At 40.0% G+C, this 15116-nt stretch overlaps 1 protein-coding gene across 1 annotated transcript in view; it reads left to right on the top strand.

Annotated features, from left to right (window-relative positions):
- nelfa (negative elongation factor complex member A) overlaps nucleotides 1-15116 on the top strand; it is a 77304-nt gene that overhangs the window by 52582 nt on the left and 9606 nt on the right. The window contains exons 2-6 of the mRNA XM_043712769.1: nucleotides 4133-4304; nucleotides 6359-6520; nucleotides 10229-10315; nucleotides 10557-10684; nucleotides 11817-11886. Coding sequence (XP_043568704.1) covers nucleotides 4133-4304; nucleotides 6359-6520; nucleotides 10229-10315; nucleotides 10557-10684; nucleotides 11817-11886 — 619 coding nt within the window. The remainder of the gene's footprint in view (nucleotides 1-4132; nucleotides 4305-6358; nucleotides 6521-10228; nucleotides 10316-10556; nucleotides 10685-11816; nucleotides 11887-15116) is intronic.

The raw sequence follows: 15116 nt of genomic DNA, 5'->3' as shown, positions 1-15116 counted from the left end.
CACCATCTATTTCCCTACAGTCTATATCTTCCATATCCTTTTCCACAGTAAATACGGATGCAAAATACTCATTTAGTATCTTCCCCATTTTCTGTGGCTCCATACAAAGGCCACCTTGCTGATCTTTGAGGGGCCCTATTCTCTCCCTAGTTACCCTTTTGTCCTTAATGTTTTTGTAAAAATAGCTTTGGATTCTCCTTAATTCTAGCTCATGCCCCCTTTTTGCCCTCCTGATTTCCCTCTTAAGTATACTCCTACTTCCTTTATACTCTTCTCAGGATTCACTCGATCTATTCTGTCTATATGCTTCCTTCTTTTTCTTAACCAAGCCCTCAATTTTTTTCGTCATCCAGCATTTCCTATATCCACCAGCCTTTCCTTTCACGCTAACAGGAATATACTTTTTCTGGATTCTCGTTATCTCCTTTCTGAAGGCTTCCCATTTTTCAGCCGTCTCTTTACTGGCGAACGTCTGCCCCCACTCGGCTTTCAAAAGTTCTTGTCTAATACCGTCAAAATTGGCCATATGATTTATTTAAATTAATATTGATTTTTACCTCCTAGGTGGGACGAAGTAGATTTTCTTTAATAGGGAGGCAATGGATATCCTAGAGTACCAGAAACTCTGTAATGTTCTGGCGACCCAGAGTGGAATTTGAATTCAATAAATATCTGGAATGAAGAGTCTAATGATGATGATGCGACTTCTGTCAATTGTCATCTGGTTCAACAAGTGTCCTTCAGGGAAGGAAATCTGCCCTCCTTACCTGGTCTACTTTATATGTGACTCCAGACCCACCGTAATGTGGTTGACTTTTAACTGCATTCTGAAATGGCCTAGCAAACCATTCAGTTGTGACAATCACTGCAAAGTCTCAAAAGAAATCAGACCGGATAAACCACCTGTTGTTGACCATTTCCCAAATGCCAAAGGGAAAGCAGCCCAGTCGACCCTGCACTGTCCTCTTGGGGTTTCGTGCCAAAATTGGGAGAGCTGTCTCATGAGTCCAGCAACACCCTGACATAATCATACTCGTGGAATCATACCTGACAATATCCTCAACATGACCATCACCATCTGTGGATTTGTCCAGTCTCACCAGCAGTGGTGGTGTCACAGTGGTATAACAGTCAGGAAGGAGTTGTCCTGGTAGTCCTCAACATAGACCCTGGACACCATTAAATCTCATTGAGTCAGGTCAAACATTGGGCAAGGAAACCTGTTGATTACTGTGTACTGTCCTCACTGAACTGATAAATCAGTGCTTCTCCACATTGAACAGCACATCGAGGAAGCACTGATCGTGCTGTAGGTGCAGAATGTACTCGGTGAGGGATTTCAATTTACACTACCAAGAGTGGCTTGGCAGCAGCAATATTAATTGAGTTGGTCGGATCCTAAGGGACACTGCTGCTATTTTGGGGTGTAGCAGGTGGGTAACAAACAAAACGGCAAAATATGCTTGACCTCATCCTTACCAATCTACCAGCTGTAGATGCATCTGTCTATCACAGCACCAGTAAGAGTAACCATCGCACAGTCCTTGTGGAGACAAAGTCCTGCATTCACCTTGAGAATATCCTTCACGCTGTGGTATTATCACCACGCTAAATGGTGTCTCATCAATGTAGTTCCCCCCTTCACTTTCTCAAAGGCAACTAGGGAAGGGTAATAAGTGCTGGACAGCCAGTGACACCCAAGTCTCTCAAGTGAATAAAGGAAAAATAATACCTTGCACCATGTTGTGTAGCACTAGCACTGTGGTAAATAGGTTAGTCTTCAAACTGATCCAGCACTCAATTAGATGTCCATGAGGTGCTGTGGGCCATCAACAGTAGCAGAACCATACTCCAATACAATCTGCAACCTGACATACCCTCCCAAAAACTATTACCATCAAGTCAAGGGATCAGCCTGGTTCAATGAAAAGTGCAGGAGATCATGCCAGGAGCAACTTCAGGCAAAAATGAGTTGTCAACCTGGTGAAGCTCAAACTGAACTAAAAATAGCATAAGCATAATGTACTACATAACATGTTGCTTGGTGTAACCATATTATTAAATTCACAAAATTTATGTGGCTCAAATGTAAGGATACAAAATGGCCAACAGAGGTCGCTGCTGCAGCTATCCGTCTGCTCAAGGTTGTCCTACTTTCAAGTAAATTCATAATTATTTCCCCTTGCCACCATCCACTCCAGAGGATGATGATGACATCTGGCACACTTCTGGTTTGCCCATTCTTGAACTGAATTCCTTGTCAACATCAATTACTGTCAGGATTCATTCTCCTCTATCCAAACTGCCTCCTATTCCAGCATTGCTGTGCTGGAGCAAAGATGATATTTTTGGAGTGACAGTGGTTTCCTGTATCTCCTAATCTCCTCCCCCCACCACCCAGCAAGTGCAAGGAATTCATGGACTATAATGTCACGGATGGTGAGTCCATCCTTTCAGCTGTGTTTGCTGTTTCATCCCCTTCCTCCTCACCCATCAAGCCTAAACCTGCTCTTCTAGCTACATGGGTTAGGGGTAGGGAACTATGTAATCATCATATAATCTCACGTTTCCTAGAGTTGCAAGAAGATAAGCCATTGCAGAACGAATTTAGTTTTTGATTTGAGATTTGTGCTTTATTTTTTGCCACTTGCTTGTGTTTCATTGTAACCGCTTCTCATCACCTCTGCCTCATTCTTTTTATTACAAACAGCATGAATGATAGTCTATTCACAATTTGTGACATCTTGAAAAATGTCCATATTACAGAGGCGGTGTTGCTGTATGTCTTAAAATGAATAAAAGTGGATAAATCCCCAGGTCCTGATCAGGTGTACCCTAGAACTCTGTGGGAAGCTAGAGAAGTGATTTGGCCCCTTGCTGAAATATTTGTATCATTGATAGTCACAGGTAAGGTGCTGGAAGACTGGACGTTGGTGCCACTATTTAAGAAAGGTGGTGGTGGAGGGTTATCTTTCAGACTGGAGGCCTGTGACCAGTGGTGTGCCATAAGGATCGGTGTTGGGTCCATTGCTTTTAGTCATTTATATAAATGATTTGGGTGTGAACGTAGGAGGTATGGTTAGTAAGATTGCAGATAACCCCAAAATTGGAGGTGTAGTGGACAGCGAAAAAGGTTACCTCAGATTACAACGGGATCTTGATCAGATGGGCCAATGGGCTGAGGAGTGGCAGATGGAGTTTAATCTAGGTAAACATGAGGCACTACATTTTGGAAAGGCAAATCTTAGCAAGACTTATACACTTAATAGTAAGGTCCTAGGGGAGTGTAGCCGAACTAAGAGACCTTGGAGTAGAGGTTTGTAGCTCCTTGAAAGTAGAGTCGCAGGTAGATAGCATAGTGAAGAAGGTGTTTGGTATGCTTTCCTTTATTGATCAGAACATTGAGTATAGAAGTTGGGAGGTCATGTTGCAGCTGTTGGAGGATTTGAACTATAGGGAGAGACTGAATAGGCTGGGGCTGTTTTCCTTGGAGCATCAGAGGCTGGGGGTGACCTTTTATAGAGCTTTACAAAATCATGAGGGACATGGATAGGATAAATAGACAAGGTCTTTTCACTGGGGTTGGAGAGTCCAAAACTAGAGGGCTAAGGTTTAGTGTGGGAGGGGAAAAGCTTAAAAGGGACCTCTGGGCAACCTTTTCATGCAGAGGGTGGTGCATGTATGGAATGAGCTGCCAGAGGAAGTTGTGGAGGCTGATACAATTACAGCATTAAAAGGCATCTGGATGGATATATGAATAGGAAGTGTTTAGAGGGATATGGGCCAAGCGCTGGCAAATCGGACTAGATTAGCTAAGGATATCTGGTCGGCATGGACAAGTTGCACCAAAGAGTCTGTTTCTGTGGTATGCATCTGTATGACTATTATATAGTTTCACTATTATATTGATGTTGAGAACCTTTTTCTGTGGAGCTCCCATTTCCGAGTTTGACTCATCACCATAAGTATGTTTATAATGCCAAGGCATAGAAAATTATAGGTCATGTGCTGGAAAATGGGATTAGAATAATTAGGTGTTTTTTTTTTGACCAGCACAAACACAGTAGGCCAAAGGGCTTATTTCTGTGCTGTAGACCTCTATTCCTCTGACATATCTCTACTTGTCTTGCAGATGAAAAGTTCCTTGACTGAAATTGTTCACCTTGCTGCAATGGATACTGACTCTTGGGTTCAGATGGTGGCAGATATTCTAAAGACCTTCCCTGAAACTGGCTCTCTCAATCTTGAACTTGAGGAACACAATCAGAATCTGCAAGAAATTCTTGGGGAACTCAGAGAAAAAGGTACTTCAGTATTCACTTCCACTAGGTTCCCAAAACTTGACAATTTAATCGAGGTTATTTACATTTACTTTAAAGGAAAACAAAACCATTGCTTAAAAAATAGGGTGTCTGAATTCAGTTAAACGGTTCTAACGTTTAGATTCTACTTAATTTCTTTAAATAAAATAGCATGCTGTGATACCATAGTGCAATACTGGTATACAGAATCTCTACTTTTTAAGTATGTTTTCACTTTCATTTTTAAAAGATTATTGACCATTCTGATTGCATTCCATTCAGGCTACTTTCCAGATTGCTATACACTGCATATTAAAATAAAATAATGTGTTCCCCAACCTTACCTGTTGTGATTTTTTTCTCAATTTCTGGTTTCTGGCCCTCCTAGCGATGGGCACAATTCTTCCTGTCCACTCTATCAAAACCATGTATAATTTTGGATACCTCTGTTAATTTCAGAACCCTGGTATCTGATATATTATTCGCAGTTGCCAAGCCAAGACTTGCACTATTGACAGCCAGGCTAATCTGAACAGGAATAGACCTGTTGTGATTCAATTCAACAATTCATCAGGAACCTCTGGTTCAGGTTATGATCAGGCGCAGCACGGTGGCTCAGTGGTTAGCACTACTGCCTCACAGCACTAAGGATCCCAGGTTTGATTCCAGCCTCAGGTGACTGTCTGTGTGGAGTTTGCACATTTTCCCTGTGTCTGCGTGGGTTTCCTCCGGGTGCTCCGGTTTCCTCCCACAGTCCAAAAATGTGCAGGTCAGGTGAATTGCCCATAGTGTTAGGTGCATTAGTCCGAGGGAAATAGATCTGAACGGGTTACTCTTCGGAGGGTCGGTGTGGACTGGTTGGGCCGAAGGGCCTGTTTCCACACTTTGGAATCGAATCTAATCATTTATTTGTGTACATGGGAAAAGTTGGTCTTAAACATTCTAAGACTGAACTCTGACAAAAATCCACAATGTCTCATCTCCTCTCTTTTATACCTTATGTCATGTATTCGGTTTCTAATTGGATCAACATATGTAAGATCTAGGAGTAGGAATAGGCAATTCAGCCCCTTGAGCTATTCCACCAATTTAAATGACTGGTACTATGGTACGCAATGGTATGTTAACTAGATGTCACTTATTTTCCACTGTATGTGCATTGGACATCGTTCATATCAATACGATGCCCCTCCTTATCCTGCTGGTTGTGCGGTCTAGGTTGCTGTCACTCACTCCCAAACCTGGCTCTTTATCCACAGTTGTTTGTTTATTTGTAGTGGCAATGAAGATCTGAAGCAAAAACAGAATTTTCAGGTGAATCTCAGCATGTCTAGTAGAACCTTGGAGAGAAAAGAGAGTGAGCATTTCAAGTCCAGTGACCTTTCCTCAGAGCAGACATGTTCTGAAGAAGGATTATTGGGCTTGAAATATTAATTCTCCTTTCTTTTTCCAGTTTTGGGTCTCATATCTAAGGAAGGTTATGCTGGCGTTGGAGGGAGTCCAGAGGAGGTTCACAAGAATGATTCTAGAGATGAAGGGCTTGCCATATGAGGAGTGGCTGAGGACTCTGGGTCTGTACTCGCTGGAGTTTTGAAGTATTGGGGGGGTAGGGAGGGGAGAGATATCTGATCGAAACTTACAGGATATGAGAGGCCTAGATAGAGTGGATGTGGAGAATATGTCTCCACTAGTAGGAAAAACTAGGACCTCAGGGCACAGCCCCTCAGTGAAAGGACGACCAGAATTTCTTCAGCTCGAGGCTACTGAATATGTGGAACTCATTGCTGCAGAGGGCTGTGGAGGCCACATCATTGTGTATTTAAGACATAAATAGGTTCTTGATTAGTCAGGGTTATGTGAAGAAGGCAGGAGAACGAGATTGAGAAACATATCAGCCATGATCGAATGGTGGTGCAGACTCAACAGGCTAAAGGCCTAATTGTGTTCCTATACCTTATGGGTTTTTTTGTGTTGTGCGTTTATGATTCTAATTCAAAATGTTTTTGACTAACACTGGGTCTTATCTCCTTTATTTAGTATGTTTTCTTTCTAATCAGTTAATGAATGTGAAGCCTCTGCAATGTTGCCTTTGGAGTGCCAGTATTTGAATAAAAATGCCCTGACAACTCTTGTGGGACCACTCACCCCCCCAGTGAAGCATTTTCAGCTTAAGCGAAAACCCAAAAGTGCCACACTTCGAGCAGAACTGTTGCAAAAATGTAAGTGACTCAAGGAACAGAACTAATATAACATACACACAGAACCTAGTTTGTAAGAGTGTCTAATGGTCTTTTACCCAGAATAGAATTGAAGCATAAAAACAAGAAGGCTTGAGGTTTGTTTTCATTCCTGAGCTAGAGATAGAATAAAATAAGTGAAGAGTACTTGTTGCTATACTGCAATCTCTGATGAAAATGAATTTGTGAGGATGTTTGACGGGAGAATTATTGCTTTGATGTAATGCCTGCCAACTTTGAATAATCTGGCCAATTCACTACCTGAGGTGTTCTATAGACAAAGCCGGAAACTATTGTCCACTTAGCCTAACATCTGACATAAGGTTCTAGAATCCATTATTAAGGAGACTTTAGTATGATACCTAGAAAGCCTCGAAATTATTTCAGTACTCAGGCATAGTGAACATCTCTTTGTGAAAGAGACATGGTGTTTACCTAATCTGAGTATTTTTGACAAAGTAACATTCACTGCATGTAGCGAGAAATGGACAGATGTTTCATATTATTGTATTTAGAATTCTAAAAGGCAGTTGACAATGGATTACATAAAATGTTAATACACCAGATATGAATATATGGTCTAGGAGTAACATTCACATAAGTAAAGGAATTGTTAGCCAATGGTAAGCAGACTGTAAAGTCTTTTACAGGTTAGCAAACTGTAACTAGTGGAGTACCACAGGTTTTAGTGCTGGGTCCTCAAATCTTTATAATTATGTGAATAATTTTGATAAGGGGACTGAATGCATGGCAGTTAATTTTGCAAATGAGAGCAAGATGAGGCGATGGTCTAGTAATTATCGCTGGACTTGTTAATCCAGAGAACCAGATAACATTTTGGGGACCCAGGTTTGAGTCCTGCCACGCCAGATGGTGGAGTGTGACTTCAATAAATATTTGGAATTAAGAATCTAATTATGACCATGAATCCATTGTCGGAAAAACTCATCTGCTTCCCTAATGTACTTTAGGGAAAGAAACTGCCATCCTTACCTGGTCTGACCTACATGTGACTCTTAATTGCCCAATGGGCAATAAATGCTGCATAGCCAGTGATGCCCTTATCCAGTAAATGAATAAAGGAAAAAAAAAATCAGGAAGTAAGTTGTCTAGGAGAGAGAATCTACAACGAGTTGCTAGTTAGGTAAGAGGTCAAAAATGTGGCACAGTTTTTTTTTATTATTCATTCATAGGATGTGAGCATTGCTGGCTAGGCCAGCATTTGTTGCCCATCCCTATTTGCTCTTGAGATGAGAGTGAGCTGCTGCTTCGGACTGATGCGATCCGTTTGCTGCAGGTGGACACACAATGCTGTTAGGACAGGAACTCCAGGATTTTGCCACAGTATAATTTGGGTCAGTGTGTGCTTGTCATTTTGGCAGGAAGAGTAGAACATCAGTATCTTCTGTAAATGGAGAGTGAGTGCAGAATGGGGCCGCATGGTAGCTCAGTGGTTAGCACTGCTGTCTCACAGCGCCAGAGACCCAGGTTCGATTCCAGCCTCGGGCGACTGCCTGTGTGGAGTTTGCACATTCTCCCTGTGTCTGTGGTTTTCCTCCGGGTGATCCAGTTTCCTCCCACACTCCAAAGATGTGCCAGTCAGTTGAATTGACCATGCTAAATTACCCATACTATTAGGTGCATTAGTCGGAGGGAAATGGGTCTGGGTGGGTTACTCTGGGAGGGTTGGTATGGACTTGTTGGGCCGAAGGGCCTGTTTCCACACTGTGGGTAATCTAATAGATAGATTTAGATATCCTGGTTCATGAATCTTTCAAAATTAGTGTGCAGATAGCATAAATGATTTGGAAGGTAGATTGAATGTTGTTGTTAATTACAAGAGAACACAATCCATGAATAGAGAAGTTTTACTGCACTGTACTGCATTGCTGAGAGTATATCTGGTGTACTGTTTGCAGTTTGGTCTCCTTCTTTGAAACAAAATTATCGTAGCAGCTCCGAGAACGTTCACTTGGTACATTCCTGAGATGAAGGGCTTATTTTACGAAGAAAGGTTAAACAGATTATGATTACATATATTGGAGTTTAGAAAAATGAGAGTTGAGTGGATTAAAACATTTAAGATTTTGAGGGGAATGGATAGGATAGTTACTAGGAGGATGGTTCCTCTTCTGAAAGCAACTATAGCTAGGGGTTGTAGTTTAAAAATAAGAGATTTCATTTTTAAGATGGGGTTGAAGATTTTCTCTGAAGGGTAGAGGATGGAGATAGCAAAGGCTGGATCTTCAAATTTACTCAAACTGAGTTGAACTTTTTATGGACAAGAAAGTCCAGTGTTATGAAGTTTAGACAGGAAAATGGAACTGAGAATACAACCAGATCAGCTATGACTTTACTGAGTGGTAGAGCTTAAATGCTCAAATTACCTACTCTCTCTTTCTAAGATGTGTTCGTCTACTTGTTAGTTAAAATCTCCATGCCAAGCTGTGAAACTGATTCCAGTAAATCTGATGATTTGCACGATAACATGCAAAAATAATGACCATAAAAAGCCATTAATGATTTTGGAAAGTAATTCTTGGACTGTTTATTTAATGTTCTGCAGAAAAGGGGACCTACTGCAATCTACACAATTCCAGCTCCAAATTGTGGTGGATCTATTCATGCATTCAGAGCAACTAGGAGTAAGCAATAAATGGACTTGATGTGCTTAATAGCCGCCTCCTGTGTTGTAATGATTAATCAATGTAGCTTTGGGTGTTGTTGGCTTGGCCAGCATTTATTGCCCAACCCAATTGGACAGTTAAGAGTCAACCACATTGCTGTGGGTCTGGAGTTGCATGCAGGCCAGACCAGGTAAGGATGGCAGAGTCTTTCCCTAAAGAATATTTGTGAACCAGATAAGGCTTTCCAACAATTGACAATGGATTGGTCATTAGATTTGTAATTCCAGATTTTTTAATTGAATTCAAATTCCACCATTTGCCATGGCAGGATTTGGGTCTCTGGATTAATGATCCAGTGATAATACCAGTAGGCCATGGCATCCCCTTGCTCACTTCACATCAAGTAAATAAAAAGGAGGTGGGTTACTTGAATGTGATGCTGCAGAGCTGACTGTGCTTATTGTACTGTACCCAAGTAACAATTGGCATTATAGGAGTGGAAGAAATGAAAATGAAAAAAATTGGGGAAAAAATATTTTTGTTTTAAAAAGGCAGCCTGAGAAATGCTCCTTCGATAACTTATAACATACAATGTACTATTTAGGTTGAAGGACAGAGTAGTTCTTTGTATTTACTGCTATTTTTGTATTTGCCTCTGTGAAAAATGATGAATTTTGTAGTCATGATTTGGAGGTGCCAGTGTTGGACTGGAATTACAAAGTTAAAAATCGCACAACACCAGGTTATAGTCCAATAGGTTTATTTGGAAGTACTAGTTTTCGGACCATCTGATAAAGGAGCAGCACTCTGAAAACTGGTGCTTTCAAATAAACCTATTGGACTATGACCAATATTTTAACTAAATTTTGTGCAGTATTGTTTCTGTTTAGTGCATTAAGTTACTTCAGAGATCACCGGCCTTGGAGTTTTTATTTGAGATTATATTAACTGTTTCAGGAATTTTTCAATTCTTCCATCCATAGGTAAAATGTCTGTCTCTATCTCTGATGTTTAACCTCCTTTAGGAAATAATTTTCAATAAATATATTTTATTGCTTTTCAGCAACAGAAACTGCACAGCAGCTCAAAAAGACCTCAGGAGTGCCTTTAGCCAAAGGGAGAGGTTTGGTTAAGAAGCTCGATACCACTAGTATGTTCTAATATTATTGGAGTATAGTTCAATTAATCGTCAATGTATTAATGTGTCTTGACAGAATGACAGATGTAAAACGTGAAAGTTTTATGCTAATTGTCTCGAGTAATTGTTTGAACATTTTATTATTGGAAAAAACGCCTGTTTTGCACCTAATGGTTAAGCTAAAAATTCTGCTTTTTTTTCCCTAAAAAATGAACTTGTGGACTTCGTATGTTTATAACAACTAACTACATAGCTCCCCTCAAAGGGATTCCAAAGCAAGCTCCCTTCCGGAGCCCCACTACTCCCAGTGTATTCAGTCCATCAACAAACAGAACACCAATGGCTGTTCGGACCCCTTTGCGCAAGGAGAGAGGTGTAAAGGTGAGATTAGTCAGTTGCAGAATTTGTATATTTCAACTGTTTGGAGACTGTTAATAATGAGTTGAGGTATTTTGGGATTTTGAAGCTATGATCTTGAATGTGACTTTATTCATTGTCAGTTGCTCATTTTGTGGACATTGTATGGAGCGTTTATTTCCTGGAGGAATTAGTTTTGAACAGCTGAGGTTGCCACACTTTCAGGAATAATCTCATTTTATTTCTAAGTGAAAAATCAGTACCTTTGAATTAATGTATTTGTAAATGTTCTTTTTTTGATGTGGAATTGGATTGAAATGTTTGGGGACTTTCTTCATTATTAAGAAGAACAGTGCTTACAAATACATTAATTCAAAGGTACTGATTTTGACATAAATCTGATATCTTTACACATGCTATCACCCATTTTTTTCTCTCTCTCTGTCTCCACCCTCCCCCACCCCCCACCTCCAACAAAGAGCAACAAAGTTTCCTAAGATGACAAGGCATTTATTTTGTAATTACAAGCTCTGTCGGAAAAATCTGAATTTTTACTTGGTCTCCTTTCTCCAGCCCTATATGTTAATGCTAACCGAAAGTGCTTCAGTGTGTCTATGTCTGAGGAATAGTTGTTCATTACTGTCAGTGTGCTGAATTACAAAGATGCATAAATTGGAATGGATAGAAGTACTCCATCTGCCCAATTTTTGCCCACTCTCTTAATCTCTCTCTTCCTTTCCATATTTTCTACCTCCATTTGACAACTTTCAGTACCCAAATCCAAATCATAGTAACAGCATAAACCATTCAGCTCCTCAAGCTTGTCCTGCTACGAACACGATCATGGCTGATCTGTGGCCTAACTCCTTACATCTGCCTTTTGGCTCATATCCCTTAATACCTTAGATCGTTGATATAGATTGTAAATAGTTGAGGACTCAGCACTGATCCGTGCAGTACTTCTACTTGTTTCTCAATGACTTCATTGCTGCTGTCAAATCTGTTGGCTGTATCATTTGAATGATATAAAAAGGGATTTCTGAACTTGAAAAATGTCAACATTTCTGACTGATGATATTTGATGTCTGATTTTGGATGAAATGTTGAGGTTCAATTCCCAAAAATACCTACAATTTTATTATTTATTTTGTTCTAGTTGCTGGATATATCAGAGCTGGATATGGTAGGTGCTGGTCGGGAAGCAAAAAGGAGAAGGAAGACATTAGGTTTGTAAAATCTGACTTTGTTGGGTGTGTGTGTGTGTGTGTGTGTGTCAGTCAAAAGATTGTCCTCCTGTCTCAACTGACATTGCTCTGACTTCCCTTGTGCATACAAATATGTGATGTGACATTGAGTGCCTATTCACATGTCAGTCGAGGAATGCAAATGATGATGAACAAATGACAAACGATTCTGTTGTCATAGTCTAGAAGAACACCATAAGAATTGCTTTAAAAAGTGGTTGGTAGTACTTCCAGTGAGACATCTTTAACAAAGGGAAAAGGATTATATTATAAAATAAAACAGCATAGAAACAGGCCTTTAGGCTGACCATGTCTATTCCACCCCAACAAACACCCACTACACAAATATTATTTAACTGCACTTGGTCCATATCTTACTGTGCCCTGACATTTTAAGATGCTTCTTAACTGTTGCCTCCACCATCCTGTTTGGGCAGCATGTTCTATTTTCTACCACTCTTGGATGAAGAAATGTTTCCTTGGATTGCCAGTCAACTACTTAACTCACCTAAAACTTATGTCTTCTGGTCTTAGACACGTCTTCTGTGTGGAAAAGGTTCTCATGATTTACCCTGTCTATGCCACTCATAATTTTGTATACCTCAATCAGATCTCCCCTCAGCCTCCTCGACTCCAAGGCTGAAAACCCAGCCTATCCAGTCTCTCCTCCTGCTGAGACTTTTCATCCGAGGCAACTTCCTGATGATTTTTTTCTGCACTGTCTCCAGTGCAATCATGTCCTTCTGAGAGTGTGGTGACCAGAACTGCTCACAGTATTCTTTCTGAGGTATAATCAATGTTTTATAAAGTTGATATATGTTTGACCCTTAGAACATAGAACAATACTCACATTAACGTGGCCTTTGGCCCACAAAACCTTATCCAAGGCTTGCCAAAGTGGGTGGGTCACGACCCCACAGCAATTAGCAACTGTGGAGTTCTAAATTATAACAGCTACATTCCCCTCTAGCAGACAGTTCCTCACTTTCACAGGCTAACTTTCCCTCTTTGTTCCCACCTAGAGGGCATAACAATTTTCAAACCTCAAAATGGGGTCAAAATGGCAAAAGGTTTTGGATATCTTTGTTTATAGCCACATTTGGGATCCATTATATCTCTTCTGTTGTAATTGCTGCTCGCTATCTACTGGCCCAAACAGGATAAGTTTCGTGTTCTTGCTAAGGATTGCAAATCATTCTATGACCTTGTATCCCACACCTCTGATTTGTTTTTAGATCTACCTATTAATTTTCATCTTCTGCTATTCTGACTCTACCCCTTTCCCTTTTATTACTTCTGCTGTCCCCTACTGCCGTACCAGTGACAGAGCCTTCAGTATCTGGAACTCTCTTGCTAGATCTGTTTCCAAGCCAATTTTTCCCTGCAATGTCTTTTGCCCTTCAGATGCTTCCTCAAGATATGCCTCTGTTACCAACCTTTCAAACTTTTCCCAATGATCCCCACAGCTTCTACTCTGATTGTCTCTCTTCTCCATTTTTCACCCCCACCTACTTCCTCATCACAAAGTTGGGATCTTTCATTAAATTATATTCCAATAATTCAGATCCGCAGAGGAAGAGGAGCTGTTACATAAGCATGTAATCATTCTACATGACTTTGTAACTCGACTTGTAATCAGTTGGACAATATACTTAAATTCTGGCTAAGACGCTTTGAACGCCTTGCTTCATTTTCTTAATGATATACTCAATATTTGGACTTTCTTTTTATGGAAATAATCTGTGATCCCTTTGTCAAAACATGCAATTGTAATTTTGTATCTAGTTATCTGAAGCAATTGTAAATCAACCTGAATCTTCCAAGATTGAAGAAAGTGTCTTTGCAGTTTCCTTTGACAAATTTTACATCAGCATTCCAAATTTCTCATGACATTGAGTGACACAAGGCACTATGTAAATAAGGCCCAGATATAACGATAAATGTTGGAATCTTACTTCCATCAGTGATCGGATTAAAATGTGTTCATTTACCTTTTAGATGGCTTCTACATTGAGGATTCCTAAATGGGAACATCTTGTTACAAATATATATAGGGATCCTCTAATCCAGCAACAAAGGCAATCAATGTAGAAATTATACCCCTTTTGCTGTAGTCAGTGTGCTGCGAAGTTCAGAGGATTAAGGGGTAGGGTAAAGTGCAGCAGGGTGAGGGGGATGTGGGAGTCAGTTTAACAGTTAACCAGGAACTGTATTGAATTTCAATCTTCTAACATTTCTTGGGCAATTATTAACCATAAATGGGTTGGAACCTTCCAAAATCTCCACCTTTTATGTATTCTTTGGACGTTCCCAGCCGCAGAGGAATTGCCCATTGAAAAATTTAATTTCTGGGCACTTCTCATGGAGAGGCAGCATCAGTATTCCTCATGGTGCTGACATGCAATTCCAGTCTATGATGTTCTTAAGCCTTTCTGACCATTGGAATAGTGTCTCACTCGGTAAAAAGATGGCGTATTTAAAATCTGTAAAATTTATCACTAGTTAGTAATTTGAGTTAAAATCCAATCCAGACTCCTGCTGTTTGCACTGTTCCTGTCTGAAAATAATTTGGGCATCTGAACCATGTTCTTTTAGTTGCATGTGTTTACTCTTTCGACTCCAATTTACATTTGAGCTGATAAATCTCATGCTAAGAAAAACTGGCATTGAAAAGTAAGCATTTCTCATAACAATTATAACATAGTAAGGGAAGCTGTATTTTGCATGTAAAATACCTGGTGTTAAATTGACTGCTGATTATTCTGAGTGCCAAAATGAAAGATGGACTGCTGTTTGTTCTGTTTTGCTTTATTACCTTAAACATTGACAGTAACAACTGCAAATCAGATTTCCAAATTCAGTAAGCTTATGTTTACAAGAATACTCAGTCAAGTTATGCAATATGGTTCCATGTGACATGTTTCTTATAAATGAGTTCAAGGTTCAGAACTTTAGAACCATGGTGCACCATTTCAGTGAGACTAGAGCAACAGTGGTTTATTCACTAATGCAGTTCTACTTTTTGATTCTATAGTATGTATATTAATACTATAGTACATTCCAATGCACAATTAGTCATAAGCCATGCGACCTAAAAAATGCACTTCTCTCCATCTCAGTCAGTCTTGATGATTGAGTCGCATAGTGAATAGTCCACTTGGATTTTCAATCAATTTATACAATGAACAGTGACCAACTAGTATGCCGCCAGA

The sequence above is a fragment of the Chiloscyllium plagiosum genome, chromosome 1, assembly GCF_004010195.1.
Source record: "Chiloscyllium plagiosum isolate BGI_BamShark_2017 chromosome 1, ASM401019v2, whole genome shotgun sequence".
NCBI classification, from domain to species: domain Eukaryota; kingdom Metazoa; phylum Chordata; class Chondrichthyes; order Orectolobiformes; family Hemiscylliidae; genus Chiloscyllium; species Chiloscyllium plagiosum.
Note: the sequence above shows the minus strand (reverse complement) of the source record. Positions and strands in the feature narration are given on the sequence as shown.